Source organism: Phallusia mammillata, chromosome 7, assembly GCF_965637545.1.
Source record: "Phallusia mammillata chromosome 7, kaPhaMamm4.hap1.1, whole genome shotgun sequence".
In the NCBI taxonomy this organism is placed as follows: domain Eukaryota; kingdom Metazoa; phylum Chordata; class Ascidiacea; order Phlebobranchia; family Ascidiidae; genus Phallusia; species Phallusia mammillata.
In genome coordinates this window covers 7,077,193-7,099,077 of record NC_137258.1, presented here as the reverse complement: position 1 = coordinate 7,099,077, position 21,885 = coordinate 7,077,193, and the positions used below count along the sequence as shown (strand labels likewise).

General features: G+C 38.1%; 2 protein-coding genes and 1 long non-coding RNA gene across 7 annotated transcripts; 2 read left to right on the top strand and 1 right to left on the bottom strand.

Moving 5' to 3' along the window:
* Positions 1-7,454: 7,454 nt before the first annotated feature.
* Positions 7,455-8,492, top strand: LOC145239542 (uncharacterized). The gene is made up of 2 exons (XR_013862330.1): positions 7,455-7,646; positions 7,813-8,492. It is a non-coding gene; the product is annotated as an uncharacterized LOC145239542 (long non-coding RNA).
* A 675-nt stretch (positions 8,493-9,167) lies between these two features.
* Positions 9,168-12,282, bottom strand: LOC145239541 (uncharacterized). Of its 2 annotated transcripts, none has more exons than XM_080102888.1 (2): positions 11,885-12,282; positions 9,168-9,865 (listed from the first exon to the last, which is right to left on the bottom strand). In XM_080102888.1, the coding sequence occupies exons 1-2, from the start codon at positions 12,212-12,214 to the stop codon at positions 9,833-9,835; spliced, it is 363 nt and encodes a 120-aa protein (XP_079959014.1). In that variant the 5' UTR covers positions 12,215-12,282; the 3' UTR covers positions 9,168-9,832. The 2 variants fall into 2 exon arrangements, with proteins under 2 accessions (XP_079959014.1, XP_079959013.1); XM_080102887.1 differs by having other exon boundaries at positions 11,877-12,281.
* A 5,351-nt stretch (positions 12,283-17,633) lies between these two features.
* LOC145237507 (mitochondrial carrier homolog 2-like) lies at positions 17,634-21,832 on the top strand. 4 transcript variants are annotated; one of them, XM_080100397.1, is made up of 10 exons: positions 17,634-17,858; positions 17,989-18,073; positions 18,325-18,431; positions 19,000-19,011; positions 19,426-19,506; positions 19,785-19,842; positions 20,028-20,139; positions 20,204-20,297; positions 20,632-20,820; positions 21,183-21,832. In XM_080100397.1, exons 1-10 carry the CDS (start codon positions 17,772-17,774, stop codon positions 21,291-21,293), a joined length of 936 nt encoding a protein of 311 aa, XP_079956523.1. In that variant the 5' UTR covers positions 17,634-17,771; the 3' UTR covers positions 21,294-21,832. The 4 variants fall into 4 exon arrangements, with proteins under 4 accessions (XP_079956523.1, XP_079956524.1, XP_079956522.1 ...); XM_080100398.1 differs by having other exon boundaries at positions 19,000-19,017; positions 19,426-19,494; XM_080100396.1 differs by having other exon boundaries at positions 19,000-19,017.
* The last annotated feature ends 53 nt before the right edge of the window (positions 21,833-21,885 follow it).

Sequence of the window (21,885 nt, the reverse complement as noted above, 5' to 3'; positions counted from 1 at the left end):
ACCTCTTGCATTCCGCCCGTTTTGAACAAATATGAGGTACAATGGTTGGAACGAACGAATTGCACATAATCATGTTCACTTGTTCTTGGGATGAATCGGATGCACGTATTGTCTTTATATTCCTTTACCGCCATTTTAATGCTCTGCAGCTGATAACGTGCTGAAAATTTTATTGGTTGATTATCATCAATTTTGTAAGCGCTTAGCAGAGGTGCGTATAATACGCCGAAACTACGAAATATAGATAATAACTTTAACCATTTGTTAATCCAAAAATCCAAGAAAAACAAACACAAAGAAAAGCAAATGTACGCACTCAAATTTTCGTGCAAAGCAAATGGAATGGAAACCAACGAGCCGTTTTTGGGCCATTGATATTGATCAGGCATAATTAAAGCTGCCCGTTTAGAAATATCTGCTCCGTTTTCGCGTTGATGTTGCATGTCGGGATAAACCTCCTCTGTAACATAAACAAGCTGTAAAATATGTGAAAATCGAAAGCATTAGACTAGGTTAACCAAAAATACACAACAAGTAATTTTTGGCTATGCCTTTTATTCCTTTTTTGGAACATCGTTACAGCGATTACAGATTTGACATCCGTTATCATCGAGGGCAAACCTATAAGGTCGCAAGTTTCCGAACAGACTTTGCATGTATCTTTAGTGGTTAAGGGCGATCCTTACAATTACACAAATACATCAGCGTTATAGGTAATCAGGAATCGTGAAATTCATACATAAACTATTAAACAAATAAGACAACGTCTTTGTATTGTTAAACGGTTTGTGCAAATATGAAACTCCCATGGCCAAGTTTTTGTCCAACACATATAAGAATACATGGGCGCCGGCAGATTCTTTTTTTCAGGGGGGGTCAAAAAACACACTTGCAGAGATAGATTGCTATTTCAAGTAATTATGTACACATGGCATAAAATATATGCAGTAGATTTGCGTCAACGATGAAAAATCCCTGTACAGTCACGCAACTATGAATCATTTTGTCCATTTAAAAAACATAAAAACGGCAGATGCTATGAAAACAACACCAGATACGTAAACAATGCAGACATCGTTAAAGTCGCTTGTTTAGACATTCGCTTTGACTATCTCAACTTCCCTTCTTAGAGCATTATCGTTTTTCAGTCATCACCTTTTTCGAGAAAATTTTGTAATTTTGCGGTAATTTGATTTTCCAAGGGGGGGGGGGGTCAAGTGCCCCCCCTTGCCCCTACGTGGCGGCGCCCATGTAAGAATATCATTTAATCTGTATGCTATTGATTTTAAAGTTGTTGTTGTTCTTAATGCGTTTTCTGTTTCCTAATGCAATCTTTTTTTCGGTGTGAGTGCAGACCCTTTCAAAATAGTTTATGTTAGTTTAACTTACCAGAGATCACCCTGGCCAATAGAATACAAAGCAGACTTGAGAGAAATAGCATCGTAAATGCTCCACTTCGCATTATTAGTTGAACACCTCAAGGCATGAAACAAACTGACCCGCCTTAACATGCTAACTGAACGTGATCTTTTACTTTAAGATGACAATCAGCACTTTCCTGTCTCTTTACATGTTACTGTATAAAATGTAAATTCCCAAATCAATGCAAAACTGGCTTTCCTGTGTATTTTATTTAGTTATTTTAAACATATTGCTTTATTTACATCACCTTTCTCAACTTTGGTACGCTAATAAATGGCTTACATGACCATCCTTTTTTATTGTTACTGCGAATATACTATACTATATATAAGTTATTTGTAATACTTCAAAAAATGCAGCAAAGAATACTAAAAAGTTTCGATGATAACCTAGCATTGTTTAGGAATCGATACAAATGCCAAGAATTTTTGGTAGAAGTTGTCAAAATCGGCGACATAATCGTATAACTGAAGAAGAAAATAATAGTTTCTGACAACTTCCAGGTAGTGACTTGATACTGTTGGAAGTTCACACACGTCACATGGAGGATAGCTGCTAAGATTCCTGATGTTCATGTCGTAGCAGTAGTTTTCCTGTATCTGCGAGAACGCATGCAACAGTACATAGCAAATTGCCCCATGTATTTTTGCAAGTATGTGTTCAAACGTAAAAAAACACAAAAGCTTTTTATTATTTTAAACGTAGTTAATAAAGCCTTGAAGAGGTCTCAGGAGAGGCCAGCAAAGGTTTGACGGAGTCACATTGCTGATTTTTTACATCAACTTTTGAAAATATCCAAGCAGGAACTTTGATTTGGCAAATATCTGCAATTGCCTGCAGTAAGAGAGGTGGTGTGACCAGCGTTTTTACTAAAGTGCGCATATTTATGCATATGATTTCGGCAAGCGGTATTTTTTTGATAATTGACACATAGCCTAATTTTTAAGAAGAACTTGACGGGATATCATATTCAGCGGCAGCGGGCTGGATGAAAAACTTCAGCTGGCTTTGCTTTCGAGATGCTTGTTGAAACCCCAAAATACCCTCCATTACATTCGAATACAATTGACTTACGTTGGTTGTGAAAACAGGTATAACTTGTGAAAGAAAGCCTGCTAGATCATGAAGTTTTCTCGCAATAGTTTCGTCTTCGGAAGATCGTCTGTTTCTAAAATAACCTTGTAGAAAGTAATTGAAGTCCTGCAGTCCGTTAAGATTTTGTTGCATCACCCCTGTCCAGTTGCCATTACTTATCTGTGAAACGTAGCCAAGGGAAAGTTAAATGACGAAAAATGAGACAAAATTGATTATAACTTAGCAGCAATTGATTTCGCTTATGTGAAGTAAACGGATACTTGATAAAATATTTTGAAAACGTATTAACGAGATTTATTTAATTAGTAAAAAAATGTGTTTAATTGTGTTTTATTGTAGTTTACTTACGCTTGCATTGTTTACTACAGGTAGTAGGCTACTGTTAGACTCAGGGTTGTAAGTGGTCTTCTGCATATTTTAACGCTTTCGCAGTCCATTTCTTGTAGGATCTAACAAAATATATAATAGCCAGAGTTGTAAGCGGGCCTGAAATTGATCAGATTCGGTATTTATGCTCATCTTGTCGGAAAACCCGAAATCCGGCCAGAGCCCGAATAAAAACGAAAAACAAGGCCCAGAAGTTGGTGAAAATGAAGCAAACATATTGCGGAAAGTAAATTCAGGCCCGCGTCAAGCCCAAACCCCGGCAGACTTACAGCCCAGCCCTTGATGCAGCGTGTAATAACTTACAACTATAGTTTCTTACATAGTCATCCACGATATCATCCATGACTTCTCTCATCCTGCGGAAATACGCAGTTAATCGAGCCGACTCGATCGAACGTTCTGTAGCATTTTGAGGTAAGGAAATTCCAGTGCAATGCCCCAACATAACTACCATACACAGAACACCAAACGTATCTGTCTTCATTGCTGTACGTATTCCGATTCTAAATCATCGACTTTTCAACGGGTTTCGGACGAATAATGCTTTTACCATGTGATGAGGCTGCTTAAATACGTTTTATTGCAAATCGTATCCGTCCTTTTTTGGGTCGATGATAAGTTAGCAGTTTGCGTGTATCAGATTAATCGACATCTAAGGCGCAGAGAACAGTTGTACAGATTATGCTCTGCATGTAAAAGCCATTTTTGAACGTTTATGACAATACAACGCTCTGACTTGTTCTAATCTAGAAACCATGTTTTGCGTACAATCATACATAGATATGTACATCGATAGGGCTGGCTCCGAACCTATTAATAACGTCCTTGTGTAATTACTAAAAGCGTCGAGTCCATATTGCTTATATTACATGCATGCTGATTTAGCGAAAACACTTGCATTACTGTGGTAGGTAGGTATTGCAAAAAACAGTTATACACCAACTCCTGCGATCGAATCACGTCTAAACGGAGCATAAAAATCCTTGTTTTGTTACTTCAGCTTCCAGTCTTTCCTTTTCTCGGGCCTTTTTTGGTCATCTAAAATCGGCGATGTCCCATTCTCTGCTTCTCATTCTGGGTGGACAGCACTTGGCGGATTTCACTGCAATCAAGGAATCGCAGAATTGTGATGGAAAATAAGTGCCACTGAGCGGATTTGGACCTTTTGAGGGACTCGGGGCTGTAAAACACGTTCTAACATTTTTTGCTTAAACTCGTAAATATGTAAGGGTGCTTGAATTAAACTTTTAATGCTAGGAAGTTGCATGGGTTTATCGATTCACCAATAAAAGATTTGAATGATTTAGGCTCTTGTAAAGCCATGGAAGTTGTGCAGGGTTATAAACGCAACGATTGGTCACGGAAACGTTAAAATTCCATAATGTATACCCAAACACAAATAAAAAAGATAATTACGCACCTTTCCAACAGTTAGTTTTGTCCCATGAGCTTTGCTGCTCACGATTCACGCCGTTTTCGTGATTAAACCTTCGCTTCGCTTCGTCACTTGATCTTCGCATTTGTTGGGCGGTTGATGTAAAAGGTCCCAATGACTTAAGAGGTGCTTTGTGGGGACTCGGTTGACTCTGGGTCCTGTTTTCTTGTTGTTGTCTTTCACCGCCTGGTACTCGCATTTTGTGTGCTGCGGTTATAAGAGGGCCCAATGATTTAAGAGATTTTAGCAATGGTTTGCGTTGGCTAAGGGCCTTGGCGTGCTGTGCGTCTTGATCTAGGCTGAACCGACGCACGCGTTCCTTGTATTCTTCCACCCGTTGATTAGGTGGGGAGAAATTTCGTCTTTCCTTCCGTGTGGGTTCATCTACTTTGCGCCGAAGAGATTGCCAGACCTCGTTTTCACGTTTTAAGTCCTCGAAATCCAAGTCCTGGAGTTCTAAATAAAATGGTGTTAAATAAACAAAACAATTAGAAAGATAGAATTTCATAATTCAAATGTAGGCTACCCACTAAGCTGCGCACTTGCACACTGCTTACACGTAAACATTTACTATGCGGATAAACTGGTAGCCACAGCGTTGCTACCGTAATTGCATTTCCATACTTGTGTGTATACTGTGTTTCAAAGTTGGAAGTCAGGGCGGATTTGGGATAGAGTTTCAATAAAACCAGCTTAAATCGAACCTGACTTTGTACTCAAGATCATTTTTTGTCGTATTTTCACTAACGTTCGTGATTGTAATACAGGCTTTGTTATCGGTTCTGGAGGGGCTAAGGTTTCTACTTTCTGGTTTTGGGCCCACTTACAATTCTGGCCCCTACACATGGAAGAAAAGCTATTGCAAGGCTTAGTATTTACCCGCCCGTTTCGGCGACATGGCGCTCTCTAGATTTCGTCTGTTCTGTCTTTCTGCGTTGAACATACGATCTTCAGAGGAAGAAGAGCTATCGGTAAAGGGATAGCGGATGTGGTCCACACAACGAGGGGAAGGAGAAAAACATTCTGCGAGTGATTTCGGTCTGACTTGACCCAGATCGGAATTGCTGCTGAAATGACACCACAGCATTAACAAAATATAACTGCATTTTCTAGGTGCTGTACAGAGTGTTATCATTCGTGTTACACTGGGGTCGGCAATCTTTTTTTTACTGCGGACCGTTTTTGAAACTGAAATTTTATCGCGGACCGGCCTTCAGCAAAAACACAAATAATTAGCAATAAAAGCGCTGAAATTATTCGATATTTCCTGCGATACATGGGCTAAACGTTTTGAAGCATTTAACTTGAAAAAGTATACGGTCCGGTAACGAACTCCTCGCGGACTGGCACCGGGTTGCGGACCGTCGGTTGCCGACCACTGGTGTAACACACCAAATATATATTGTAATGCTTACTCGGATGTGCTGACGTTAAAATTTCTTGTCGTTCGTGATTTCCGTTTGCCAATTTCTATTATACCCGTGTTTGGTTGCATTGGAGACGAGGTATCTTCTTTGTAATAGTTTAGCTGTTTGGTTTCCGCTTTATGAGGGTGCTGTTTTGGGCGACCAATAATGAGTTGCTTGCCGTTGTTCTCCTGTGCTAATCTTTCTTTTTTCAGTTGATACGAGGATTTGTATTGAACCTTTCGCGGTGACGGTTTGCTACTGTCTGTAGTTAATGATGACATGCTTGCCATAATGCGCAAATCTTTTTTTCCAACCATGTTTGAACCCATTGCACTCCAGTCTGAATTATCAGAATCAGAAGAGTTTGAAAACCGACCAGAAGTAGGAGCTAAAGAGCCTGTATTGCGTCTACCTTCCCGAGATGGTCGATTGCATTTTCGTGGGTGAGGCTTGGGTTTTTGAAAGTTAGTTTCCTTGTCTGTGCCTTTCAGTTCCTCATTTTGGCTTGCTGTGTTTGGTATATTTTTGTCCACAACTTTATCGTTTGCACACATGTTATTTGTGTCATTTGCAAAACTTTCCAAACTTTCTGAACTGAACTTTTTTGTAAGTTTTTTAACGATGCCGGGTTCAATACTTCGAGTATAACGCCTTTCAGATCTTCTGGATTTTTTCAGTTGTTTTCCAAGGTCCAGTGACATGGCAGAACCAACCTTTGTCTTTTGCAGTACAGCCTCGACCGAACGGCTTTTGCTTTTAGATATTTCAGAGTATAGGGTATTCACAACAGCTTGTTGGTTGGCAGGCCCTTGCGAAATTGGCACTATAACAACGTCATTGTCTATTTGATTCTGGTTGGTATCCAGTACCCCCACGAATACCCCTTTTAGCTTGTAAGCATTTTCTTCCTTTGCGAGGTCGCTATTTTTCCACTTTGTAAGTCGACTTAACAAATCTTCCCTGGGTATCTCTCCAAGCAACAGATCATTTATAAAAGCTATTTTTTCTGATTCTGCATACCCAAAGTCTGTCACATCCACACGAAACGAAGAATTACATCTCATTTTGAAGCAGTTGTTCACTTTTGTCCTAATTTCAGTACTTTTGGACTCCACAAGTTTGAATGGAACCTGATTTTTTGGTCATAATGGGCTGTTTGGCGTCATAGCTGTTTTAATCGACGAAATGACAAAAATAGCTGAGGTATTTGGGGTAACGTTTGACACTTTTTGGCACCGTACATTGGTCTCAAACTAGTTTACCATCTTTGATATTTTGATTTTATGGAGATATACAATCCGAATCTAGTAACGTGCAATCTAGTTTATATAATTTGTAGGCCTTTGCTTGGTATAATGGTCGTGACTAGTACTGTACCTCGTTAAACATCTCTACAAAGGACAATTCAACAGCAGTCTATCACGAACATGATATCAAAGTTCACAAAAGATGAGTTCATTAATATTTGATAGAACCATAATTACAACGAGCAAATTTGTCTAATCACGTGTTTATAATGGAATTTTTGCTATTTGAAATCAAATTAGCCTACCGTCGACATTTTGTCCGCAAAATGTCTGGCATTGTTCACGAACGCAACATAATACCATGGTTCACGTTTCACAGCAACGCAAACAAAGTGTAAACACTGAAATCTTTTGCCGCGGACAGCAGGCAATGCATCATTCCTAACTTATGTCGGAAGTCGAAACGACTGAGCTTCAAACAAAGGTTGCTGTGACATTGATTAGCTGAACATGCTTGGTTAGTTGCATTGCGGCTGTAGTCTGCATGTTGTAAGGGAACTTAATAAACTGGTTATTGTGTAATTGCTGACTAGCTCATAACGCTGGAGGTATCGGGTTTAGTGGAAATGCCGGTAGTCGACGTTATAGAAGGTTGGTTACAGCATGAATTCCTTTACAATGTTGTACTATACAGATTATAGAAATGTTGCATAGCCTACATAAGCCTATTTAAAGCGAAATTACTATGACAAAGTGTAGCCTGCCACCAAGGCGTTTAGTGTTACTGTTACTTGATCGCTTAAAATCAACTTTTTAGACAAACCTTCGTATAAAGCTGTCGGCTGCACATTGCTGTTATGGGGAATCGCATTGCTATGCATGCTGGGTGGGGCAACGATGTGGATATTCGGGTCTATTGGTATTCCATATGACAACACGACACCACTACAGGTGGTGGGCAACGTAGTGGTGGCTTACCTGCCTGTAGCCTTCTGTGCAATCGGCGCATGCAAATGCATGGCTCGGGAGAAGCAGATGGAGTCAATTGTTTGAAATGCTACAGCGGAAATCTGTTTATGCAACCGAACGCCTCTTCAACAGAAAGAGATTCTGGTTTTTATACGGGCAATATGTTTTAATAGTCGAAACGGAATTTTAAACCACGGTCTAATCAGACACGCCTTTGGTCATCCGCCGACAAATCAACACCCACTGCAAAAGACATATTTCTGCAGATGGCAGACGATATTTCAATGTGTTACAAAATTGTTGTGATACGTTGCTTGTTATTTCATCTGCTCTAAACATGCGTTTTACTCTGTAATATCATTTTTATTTGCTTCAGTGGTTTATTTTTACAGTTACGTTATACGCGTTAACCTGCTGTATGTGTGTTATAGTTTCGTGCTGGTGTTTCCTAACTCAGCTAAGGCTAGCACATAAAAATTTCATTGCGTTGCCGGTGTTAGTTCGATTTGGACAGAAATTATGCAACAATCAAACAATTTAATAACACTATATCTATAACACTGTGAGCTGTTGAAAACCCAGTTTAAACTTTGCAACACAACGAATTAGGAGACAATAAAGTTATGATGGCGTTTGCAATTGATATGCAAAGGGTATGAGCCGATGCCAAGTCCCAAGGGTGGCATAAGTTGATGCTGGCTTCAGATGTTACGTGGCTCGTTTCGTTATTGCAGGATAGTGGTGTGATGTGACCTTTACGTCGTAGGTTACGAAGTAGGCTACGCACGCACAGCTGTGCTGCTGGGATTTAATGCGCTATGTGTTGTTGTATACAGACAGTGTTGGTATTCCGAGGCACATTTGCTAGCATGATAAGTATGACACACAATTGCTATTAAAATATACATGATGCAAATAAGTGGGAGAAAACCCTTAAGCCGATCCCACTTATCTGGTTTTATTTGTGTTTAAAATTTGCAAGACGACGAAATGCAATTAGTGGGCACCAGGATAGGCATCTGGCTAATCAATATTGATGAGTGTTTACGGAGGCAAACGCTCGTGCTATCCTTTAAATCATGCACTGAGAAAAAGCACATCCTTCAGTTCCTGCCTCACCACCACATGAATGGTGCGTTGTTGCAAGCCATGCCTCTGGATTAATATTGCATGACAGACAAAACCAAATGCCGGAAGCTGGCGTAATAGGGCCTATTTAGGCTTTGGATTTATTCGTTGATAAATCGCTAACAGCAAGCATAAACAGTCAAATAGTTGAAAAAATGCCAACAAAATTTACTTCAATCCATTTTGCAAAAAATATTCAGAAACCTAAATCGGTTGAAATGATCATAAGTCATGGCCAACAGCAATAGAGCATGAATCAGTGACCAATACCAGAAGAGTGTGCAAGGCGTGTCTTTAGAGTTTGCTACTACCTACCAAAAACCTCTTCACATAAATAAACAAACTTTACAAGAATGAAATTTAATCGTAAAAAATGCCAAGAAATAGTTTACCGGCAAATCGTGTATCGCACCCGGTGATTGAAAATAATTGCGCAGCGTTCTTGCTTCAGGAATCCTTGTCGCTATCTTGGCGTGTAACAGTCTCCAGATAAGGATGTTGTTATGTATACAACCATCAGTTAACCACCACATACTGTGCCTTATCCCTTTTACGTGTTTTCCTCTGGTATATTTATAACCACCCTCCGTTCCGAGCTTCGCCTTGATTGGTTTTCCCCTTTTGGATTCGTGACGTCGGGAGTGTGACGCCACTCTCCGTTACGTAGGTTGTTGTTGTCAGCTGTATTGCGCGTTGGTACCCGTGGGTGGTGATAAGCATAAGAAATGTTTTGTCGGCGGTCATACTTCGAGGGTCCAGTCTCTGAGTTTATCCTAGAATGAAAAATTCTTATCAATCAATTTAATTTATATTGTTTTAGCGCCTAAAGTATAATAATAAAGACATGTAACATTATCTTATGTATTAGGTATTAAAACAAAATGGTGCAGCTGGAGTCACAAGTAGCTATTATAAACCACAAAAAAACACAAAGTGTAATATCTGTGTGCTATTGTTGTGTTTTTGTTGTTGTTAGTTCTGTTGTTACATGACACAAGAACAGCCCGCAAAATGCGTCTTTGAGTGCGCATCTTATACTGCAAAAAGCGTTTGAGAGGTTGTAAATACATTCTACGCTTTAACATCTGCACTTGTTTTTCGATTTTAGTGAAGTAATCATGTTGGATTGACAGAGCAAGACCATAATAATCTGACATCAAACTGTGGACATAAAAGCATAAAACTATTATCGAATTATTTTATTGATTTCCAAAACCATCACAAACCTTATCTCAGTACAGACTGATGTGCTTACAACCCAAAATCATAGCCGAATGAAAACTTAACTGACACGAAGTTTGGGAGTACTAACAATTTGCACCAACATTTTTCTTTTGTACTTTCGGTATTTACAAAGCCGCACATTTTTTGAATTCAGGGGATTACAAAGACGGCGTCAATAAATTATTTATCAACCCAAAGCCTCGCGCTGCTGTTGAACTTCTTGCCAAAAAGGTGTAGAATTTCTGAGCGAAAAGGTTTATTACCGAATTATCAGGTAAAGGTCACCTGTATAAATGGTAACCATTGGGTCAATTCCAATGCTCTTCATATGCGTGTCAATCACAGGGATGGGTGAACATTTCTGTCATGTTTAATGCTTCAGCAGATTAGGATACGCAAATTCGACTAATGTGCAAAGTCGCAACGATTTCTTGGCTTGTGACAGTAGAGAGACAAGAGCAGTTCTTTGGTACTAATATAACTCCCGCTGACAGAAGTTGTCTTCATCACTACAGTATGGACGTATCCATGATGAAAACTGTGCAGCCACAAATGGTTAATCTGACGCAATGTCACAAGCGCCGGTTTGATGGGTTCTGATTAGATTTGGCATATCGACTGTTCGTGAAAGGAACATGCCGTCGATACATATCGAATCTTGTACAGTGTATAACACTCTGCTGAACCTGATCAATACGTCATGAGTTTCCGGACAAAAAATACTCGCAATGTCGAAAACGCAACTTTCCAAAGTATGTGGGCAAACGTATACTGCTACATATTGGCACAATTTTAAGTCGTTGAGCTTTATAGAGCTATCTCGGAGCTGCAGTTACCTGATGTTTTGGCTAACCAACTAATCTGCTTGCATAAAATCAGTTAAAGTCAAACTGCAATGTCAATCTAAGACAATTTGAGCAATCTAAGGCACAAACCAAATCGAATATATGTACCAAACAGTAAAACATGGTAAAACGCTTCTATTAGGTGGTAAAAAAATAACCAAGGACTTCTACAAAAAATATGGGTGCATGCCCTTCTTAGTACCGCTGCCTTATTATTTGACCCGCTAATCCGCCGGGTTTGTTAATTATGTTGTATTAGATTTTGCTAGGGATTTCATTTTAGTCACTGTGATCATCTTTGATGACCTGCATCCATGCGTTAAAGCTTCCATGTGTTGCAATCAAGTAGACTTTCTAAATCCAAGACGTGATTGTAATAAAACTGCTTATCCTGAGGCACTCTCAATACATGGAGTATGTTTAAAACACAGCTTAATGGCGATTATAAAAACAGATATCTGATACCTAGCGTTTGTACAATGTCCTATTTTTGCATGAAATATATTGATAATTACAAATTGGTGGCTCTTCCAGCATTTTTTTACTGAAATTTTTTTGAGACGTCTTCATGGGACTTATGGGACGTCGAAACGGCACTTGTTTTGTTAACACATTATGTCTGGCACCAACAGCCTGTTTATATATTGATAATGCTAGCATACTTCTTTGGCGATACAAAATCACATTTGTACGCTCATATGAGCAGTAACATTACCTTCCCACCTTCTTTCTAAAACTACTTCTTTCCCTTTTCGCCTCAGCTTCCAGTTTCCGCATCCTTCGTTTATCCTTGAGAAGGCAAATGACGAAGATTATGAAGGAAGGAACGACTATGAGACACGCCATCACCATGACTACCCTCATCTTTCCGGTGAGGGAGAGATGATGTAAGGTATGATGTAATTGAGCGGTCTGGTCGTCATTATTTAGTTTGTTCTCATCGAAAGCGAAAGAAAACCTGTCGATCACCCGAACTTCTGAGTCTGAGCTATGCTGGTGGTTGCCAGGAAACAAGCTGTTCTCCATATTGCTGCGATTCGACAATAAGTCCATCGCACGATATGGATGCTGTACGGCAAAACTACCAACTGCCTGTGAAACGACACCGGTGGGTCACATCTTTTGTCCGAGACGCCTTTTTCTTTTCAGCGCCACACGCGCCTCTAATGGCCGAACACATCCCAAGCACGCACACACACACGCGTAATATAATTATCACGCGCGCAGCAAGACATTTTGCACAATCAAGAGCACAACATACCCACGTACACAAGAACACAAATAAATGACCATAAAATGTGATTTGCAACCATTGGAACAATATGCTAATGTTTTGATGATAAACCGTGTTTGGCTGCAAAACAAGACCACTGTGAAAGTTTATTGACAATAAATAGGCTGTTTCATAAAATGCTGTTTAGGCAATCTCAAAGTAACCCACAATTGTTAAGCATTTTACCCAGCTTTGAAAAAATACCACTTTGTTAATAATGCCATTAACGACAATCTTCAAAATAATCAAGCAATGTTTCGCGAAAAATGGAAAATTAATAATTACATGGAAACACATGTAAAGTGCACAGTCATTCAGGTTTTGTTAAATAATTCACGCTCTATTATAGACCAGTAACCGGACTGTTATGCTATTTGATCCCTGATTGTCAAAAGCAAATCCTTTGTGTTTCGGTGTCAGTCGATAAATCACAAAGCACCTTTTCTTTGTTCAAAGACAATCGTTGCCAACGAAACGGTGGCCGAGCCATGGCGTATAAACAGGGTTGCCATACCGTCCTTATTTCTAAGATTTGTCCTTATTTTGAAGGGCAGTGTCTTAGAAAAATGCATTGTCCTTTTTTCTAAGAAATGTCCTTATTTTTGACTTGTGTCCTTATTTTGTTTTATTTTCAACATTTACTAGTCAAATCCTTGCTACAAGTAACATAAACCTATAGTCCTGAGCTGCCAGGAGATGTACAAAGTATTCTCTACGAACAAGGTGTTGCTGGAACAAATTGTTTCTGGCCAAAATACTGCATATGATATGTCATGGCTCGTATAAATGCAAAGATTTGTTCAAAAACGTTTGTTTCTATTCATATGAAAATTTAATTCTTCCATTGTCCTTATTTTTGGTTTCAAGTCGATGGCAACCCTGCGTATAAATTAGTATAAGTTCGTTCAAAAACAGTGCTCTCCTATATGCGCCATTGTTTTCTGATGATGTCTGCCTAGCGATTGTTAAAAATTAATCTACATGTCTGTGAATAGAATTGCAAATTTCAATAACAATTGACTCGATAGCTCTCTTCTGTTCCCACGTATTGATCTTCTGCCTTTCTGTCAGAATCGACCTATAATTTGGTCTTTATTTTTTTGAAAAAATTCGGGCTTGGGCTGAATTTTGGTCTTGCACTTTCGGGTTCGGACCGGGTTTGGAATTTTCGAAAGCTTACACGGTGTAAGTTACACCCCGACAACAGGCTATATCAGGGGTGGGGAACGTGCTGCCCTTTTCTGTTTTTTGTGCGGCTCTTCATCTTCTTCCAGCTATTTTTCCCCAAATAAGGCGATTTGAGCGTTCATAATGTTGGAACTTTTGTTCTTTCAGTTTCCTGTTTGAAGCGCGATGTAACCCATAGGCTACACCGCTACACTAATGTGTATCTGCTATGATATTTCAGGTGCGTTTGTACGTGATTTTCTAGTAAAAGCTGAAAATATAAATTAGTGTTTATTTGATGTGCGGCCCTTCTGTAAGCAATACATTTTCCTAATTGGCCCCTGTATTAAAAAGGTTGCCCATCCGTGGGCTATATAGTCTACAGTGCCGGCAAAAAAAATCTTTACATTCGGTCGGCAAAAAAACTTTACATGTAAATTCTGCTTAAGTTCTTTGTTTACTGTTTCCGCCAAAAGCATTGTGTTACAAAAACGCTTATAGTTATTTCATCAGCTACTGTCTGGCTACACTTTACCGCAAAGCCATTGCTCTGCGTGCCCAGTGTTGCTTTACAGCTTTGTGAATAGTAAGGTCGGTGAAATCACACAATATTTTTTATTTTCCTAAAGTTTCGGGGTCTTGCAAAATTTTATTTAAACACCAAAATGGGTCAAAAGATGATGCAAATGGAAGAACAATCTTGTGCCTTGACTTTGCTAGAGAATAGATATTCTGTGATTGCTGTTGCCAGAGATATTGGGGGTCCCAAGAAAGGTTATTTATCAATTAAAAGGTCAGCGGCGTAATTGCCAAACAGGTTGGCTCCGAGGAGGAAATCAGGTTCTGGCGCAGCTAAGAAGACTTCGCCAAGTACGGAGAAGCTTTTGAAGCATGAAGTAACCTCATATCCATCTATAACCGCCGTTGAATTAAAAAACAAGCACCCTGAGCTTTTCCACAACGTTTCAAACAAGACAATTCGTCATCGACTCCACAAGGATCTTAAGCTACCATGTCGCCGTGCAGCCAAGAAGCCCATGCTCACTGCAGCAATCAAAGAATCTCCCTTCTTTAACAAAGTCAAGGCACAAGATTTTTCTCCAATTTGCATCTTCTTTCGACCCATTTTAGTGCTTGAATAAAATTTTGCAAGACCTCAAAACTTTGGTAAAATAAGAAATATTGTGTGATTTCACCGACCTTACTATTCACGAAGCTGTAAAGCAACACTAGGCACGCAGAGCAATGGCCTTGCTTTAAAGCAGGGATGGGGAACCTGCGGCCCGCTTGCCTTTTTAAAGTGGCCCGCGTCAACATTTTGTTAAAGTACAGCATAAAACTTAACATAAAAAAAACAATAAAATGTTTATGTACAAATATTTACTTGAAATGACTTCGACACTTCCACGTTTGACGCCAAACGTACAAAAATTGCCACACATTCAACCACTTGCTGTATTTGTGACGTAACAGTGACTCGATTGCCTCTCCTTGCAGTATTTGCCATGTGGTGTTAGTTTTAAATTGATTTTAGAGCTATAAAATGTATTCGGTATAACGGAGCTAGGGTGTTCCAGAAGAATGGAAAAATGTTAGTCGAATTAAGTGATAAACCTGAATTCCATGTTTGTTGCAAATAAGTAACAGCAAAGAAAAAAATCTGGAGCGATGAAATAAAAAAAAATCCGGAGCGATGAAATATAAAACACTTGTGTGCTTAGGGACACGGAATTTGAAAAAAAAAAAAAATATTTGGCCCGCCCGAAAATGTTGTGCAATTCATGCGGCCCGCAGTACTAAGTAGGTTCCCCACCCCTGCTTGTAGCCAGACAGTAGCTTATGACATAACTATAAGCGTTTTTGTAACATAATGTTTTTAGCGGAAACAGTAAGCTAATAACTTTTTGCAAAATTGACATGTAAAGTTTTTTTTTGCCATTGAATGTAAAGATTTTTTTTGCCGGCACTGTATACATGCCTAACAAATAGCCTACTTAACATGATCTAAGCTTTGCGCTCTTATAGTTATAATACATGGCCACCCAAATACACGGACATAATCTATATTTTAATAGGTCTTTTGCTTTATAGGTTTGTATGGTTTATCATATCGCTAAACAAACTTCATAGCTGACTCAATTATTTAGGGGTGTTTATGTATTTAATAATCCATTTGACTAATAAATATTTAAAGCCTTGTAGCGGGACGTAGCGTAAAAATAATTATGAGGTATCGAAACACTAATCCCAATATGATTAAATCCCCCCAAAAGGAACCTGTTACCTATAGGCCCAGTTTTGTTGCTTGCTTAATCGCAATGAACCTACGTCATACAACCACCATTGCTATAGGCAGGGTTGCCATCCACACTCTAAAATAAGGACAACCGAAAAGTTAAATTTTCTTGCAAAACAACACAAACGTTTCAAAATAAATCTTTGCATTGATACGAGCCGTAACATACCACACGGCGGTGCATCTAAAATATACAGGATCGCTTGGATCACTTGGATCGCCTGGTGCAACTTTACATCGCTCGGTGCAACTTTATTTTGCTTGGTGCATCTGTATAATGCTAGATGTACCTTTACCTAGCGATATTAAGGTGCGCTAAGTGACATAAAGGTGCGCTAAGTTAGGGTTGCCATATTTTATGATACACAATCCCTGACAAAACTAATTTAGGTTGCGTTAACCCAGTTTTTCTCAAACTTTTCTGAATGTGTAAATAGAAAAACGAAAGTTCATTGCAGGATTTTAGCTAGTTATGCAAAATTGCGCATAACAAGGATCCAAATCTGACATCACAGACAAGCCAAAAACATTACGATTGTGCGCAAACAATTGCATTTTTGTTAGTTTTCATACAATAAAGGCCATTGTTTAGCAATGGAGACAGTCGATTCTCAATTTTACTTTGATTTAAACTTATTCAGTGGCACAAACTGACGCCAAATAAGAATAAAGAATTACTTACATCTTTTCGCGGTTCCCGCAAAATGCCCTAAAGGACCGCGGACCCCAGTTTGAGAACCGCTGCGTTAACCATTTTTGCGATCTAAACACTTCTATTCCGGAATAAATTTGGAATATTCGGAAATAACACGGACGGCGACACTACAAAACGTTAGATACGATACTCTGATCCTTGTCACTTAAGTTTCTGCGTAGGCTTCTGTTTAGTTAAGTTTATTAGGCTAAGCTCACTAATCTTACTATCCTTGAAACAATAAGCACATATATAAGGGGTCGCCAACCTTAACCACTCTAAAAACCATTCGGACCAATTTCACACAGAAAAAAAAACAAGGTACACAGTTAAAGCAAATGAAATTTTCCACGTTCCCACGTAGAATTGAATGCTGTGTTTTCTTGAGACGCAGATTTTTATTTCTATGTTTGGTATAGAAGCGGTTGTAGCTAACTACTGGAAACTTTCTCAGTTAGTACATTAATCTAAAATATGTAAATATATTTTCTTAAATTCCGGACTTTTAGGTACATTTTAACATTTCTCCCTGACGCAGATTTAAACACTAAATTCCCTGACATGTCAGGGAAAATCCGGACGTATGGCAACCCTACGCTAAGTGGCATAAAGGTGCACCAAGCGATATAAATGTGCACCAAGCGATTTAAAGGGTTCTTTGATTTTTTTTCACGGGGTTCGAACCCAGGACAGGGTTCTTTGATTATTGTCACCATAAACGCCTATGTTCTGTTGCGCCACCCACCGGAATTTCGCAAACCTGGCTACTGTCAGTTCTTACGTTATACTAACACAAAATGGCTGAGCCGTAATAAGGACGTTTTTAATTTGTTTATCCAGGTCATCAGTTTAAAATTAACAAATAACGGGCATATTAGATTGTTGCAAATAATTTATGTATGAAAAAAGACCTTTGCTCTTTACGGATGATTGCACAATGCAGAAATCTGTCCCGACACCCGACTCTCGATTCTTGACTCTCGATTGCTCATTGCGAGATTCGACTTCGACATATTTTGTTATTTAATATTAGTGATGTAGTTTCAAGCTTTTGTCTGGTGTTTTAAGGTGTGTTGGTTTTCAAAGTCGTGTTTTTGTTTCAAATTCAAACAGATTTTACTTTTGCCTGCTAAGGGGAAGTTGTGTTTTTGCATTGCATACAAACAATCTAAAACATACCATGGATATTGACTGGCAATCTGTTGCTGCTGGGGCAGGAATGACTGTGCTTGCACATCCATTTACTTATGTCAAAGTCCTAATTCAGGTGGGATTCTGATTTGCACATCTTGATTTTCAATTGAGACAATCATCATGTTTAGTTGTTTTCAAATTTATTACCAAACGGATAGAAACTGATGCTGATTTTCATTTAATTTTTCTCATCATTTTTACAGCTTGGACATGAACCGCTTGCACCAGTAATGGGAAGAAACATGTTCTTCCGAAAACAACTTCAATACCCAGGCGTTTTTGAGTATAGTAAGTACAGTGGCTATTTATGTGTGCTTTTATATTGTGTTAAGTTAAATTTGGTCTTTTATCTCTATTTGGTATTTTGTTTGATTTCCTTGTAATTTATTGTAACTTTTATTTTATCTCTAAAATGTTTTCAAATGTAAAGAAGACACTTTTTCAAACTACTTCAAACATCAACAATTTTTCTGTCATAAACCTGTTTCAAATTTGGCCCTTTACATTTGCCTACTGACTTATTAAATATTGTTTTGCAGTGAAACATATTAGGAAAACTGATGGCTTCTTGGGATTGTATCGTGGTGTAGGGCCAAGGATTTGTGCAAATCTTTCTACTTCGCTTACATATTCTGCTGTTGGTCAGGTGAACATAATTGCAAACCTTTGTTGCCTGGTGTATATTTAGTACATTTTTGAACTGGAATTCAAATCTGCTATTTGCATCTAATAATAACTTATATAATATCTTTTTTGCACTACACAATTATGTGTGATTCTATTAGAAGTCATACACCAATGCAACAGTGCAGATATAACCACGTTTGTTTCGTTATCAAACTAATGCTCATGGAATTAATGTGATAATTATATCATTGATTGTGCATTTTTAGATTGTATGTTTATGGCTGTGCCAGGGTGAAAAAAGTTAGTCCTCTGCTTACTTAAGCCTTAGATGCTGAAGAGACAAAATAGGGGTTATGGGTGATGAATTGATAGTACAGTCCATGTTTGTTTTATTACTTCAATTTAAAAAAATAGTCAGCAATTTTTAGTTTAACATCCTTTCCCTGTATACTCTTGTATTCAAAGATGTATATTTATGCATGTCAACAAATAATACATGTACATTAAATATATTCATGCTTCAAGTAGTTTTTTTTTTTTTAATCACAGGACATTTTATATAATTTCACATTTGTTTCAAATTGCAGGCACTAAAAAAGGTCAATGTAAGTGATTGCATGATGACAAACATGTATAGTTTCATTGTTTCTAATCAGCTGTGTATTTTCTTCACCCCGTCCAGTAGCATGTTGTGCCTGCCAATATTTCATTTGTTTACTTCTGCACCAAGCACAAACTAAAATTTTGTTGCAGGTTGTGTGTACTGTTTGTAGAATATTAGTCTTTTGTTGGAAACAATTTGTATTATTGATGTTTGACTAATTTTGTTTTTAATGAGATTGCTGTGCGGTGATTTACCATGATTAGTACATAAGTGGCACCTTTGCCTTTTTTGTGATCGAAGTGACTATTTACAATTCACTTTTTTGCATGTGTTATATTATTGTTGTTTACAGTGTCTTTATAGTTGTGGCTTTGTTCTTTTGTGTGACTGGTTTTTGTTGGTTTTGCAGTTCATTGAACCACAAATGAGTCGGGAAGCACCAACAAGCAAAGATGATGTGAAAACTCTACTTAACAAGGTTTGCGATCACGTGAGTGTGACATTTGCTGCGATGAGATCTGTCTTTTTCCTGATTGTTAACTGATGTTGTCTAAATGTGTTTCCAAATTGTATCATTCTTAATTTTTTACCAATGTTTACGAATTTATTTTGAAATTGATATATGTATTAAATCTAATTTTATGTGAATTTTTTTGAGGTAATTTATTTAATTAATGCGATTTTTTTGCTTGTGGAAATAATGTGACAAACTGACAACCAAAACAAGCCCAGCTGTTGTGGTGCATCAACAAACATACTTTGTTGTAGACTACAAAGGAAATGATCGCTCGATGTAGTGCCGTCATCATTTCACAACCCTTTCATGGTATGTTTATTACATGAGCTGTACTGTAGCTTTTCACTTACATGCAAATTGCACATAGTTGTTCATTCTGATCAGTATTGAGCACTAGCACATACACATGTTTAGATGTTTAATAAAGTAAAAGATAAAAACGACTCTCTTTGACCACTACACTTGGAATTTACATGTTATATTTTACATACAAGTAATTGCACTCCGGACAATGGCCCAGTTTATTGGCCAAGAAACTATTTATTGCAACATGTATTTATCCACTGTGGAGATCTATAAGGAAGATGGAATTCTTGGGTTCTTTGCGTGAGTTCTTAATATGCACTTGATGCAGGTTTATTACAAAATTCATTAATGGTTGTTTTTCTAGCGGTTTGGCTCCAAGACTCGTTGCTGAGATCATTACCATCTGGCTGAGTAATTTATTGGCTTATGCATTAAACACATATGTCCTGACTGAATCAGTAAGACAAATTGTTTTATCTTCCTCTATATAGCTATTCAGTTCTAACAATGTTTTTCTTGTTTGATTGTATTATCAGTATAAGTATTGAGTTTATTAAGTAAACTTAAGTCTAGTAAGTCTAAATAAAAACAAAATATATATATGTTTGTTTTTAAATTTGCAATTGAAAACTGAAAGAAAAAAGTTATTGTATTTTTAAACAGGCTTGGGCTAACTTGCTTTCAATTATTTGTGCAATTTATAATTGTTATAATAATCAGTTCTATAAGTGTTAAATCATTATGTAGATAAAAATAAGGCATTTCGGTAAAACATGATTTTTATGTGTTTAGAGTGATCTGAAGGATTTAAGGCAATACTCACAAATGGCAATGAGCTATGTGGCCCAAACAGTCACCTACCCACTGTCAGTAACTAGTACTGTGATGGCTGTAAATGGAGCCAGAATTCAAGGAGGCAGACCACCTTTTATGGTTATTTATGGTGGATGGTACTCTTGCTTGAAAGATCTGCATAAACAGGTATTCTTTTCATGTTGGTAGGTTTTTTTGTTTGTTAAAATTTGGTTACAACTGCAATATAATTGCTATAAAATGGGAAAGCAACTACAGCTACATGTACTGTGCCAATTGCAGTGCTTGATAATCATTAAACTGAAATGTAAACTGTATTCACTTGAACCTTTGTGAGTTTGTTTTGTGGTAAACCCTAGGAAAACCATAGCTGTCTAGTCGGGGCTCTAAGAGCAAGGGGTTTAAACACATGAAAAAAGACCTGGCACTTGAACATGACATTAGTGTGGTACAGCAAGAAAATTATAAATCACATTTTTTATTGTTTAGCTTCATGCGTTGTATAAACCATACTCTATTTTTAAATTAAGGGCCAGACATCTCGTGGATCTAGCATGTGGTTTAGAAAGGCGGTTGCCCACGCTGTTGCAGCCACATCTGTTTCTCCTATGCCGCCTCCGCCAATTACATACAAGTCCTAATGCATGTGGAGTATGTTTTTTTATATACATTGAACCATGCCAGCAGTAATCCATCACCACAAAAAGCAACGCCTGATTTTCTTAAGGCGATCAGTATATGCAGCTGAGCATTGTTTTTCTATATTTAATTCGTTATGGTTACACGGTATAGGCCCCTATTTGTGTGTTAAGGTTAGTGCCGGCGTTATTGCAAAAATTTCAACACGCTGTCGCAACTTCCGTGGCTTTTATATATCATCTAGACTTAAATCATGAACTCCCGGCAAATTGTACTTCACACAAATTTGTACTTGTGTTATTTAAACTCTAACCAATGGACTCGCTGGACCTTGTACCAATGAGCTAACTCTCCTGTGCACCTGCAAACCCTCTTTGCCTATTACTTAAACAAACAATGCACGATTTGTAATAAACTCATTTCGGGTGACTAGAAAATGTCCTTTTTTCAGTGTGCGGGTATCAACCTTCGTTGTGTGTAGCAAATTCTTTGCTTTGACTCTTTATGAAAATAAATGGTTACAAAATTAAACCAAACTAAACCGCTGTCATTGTAGGGTCATTGTCTGCTCTCTGGTTTTGCACTAAATTTCAG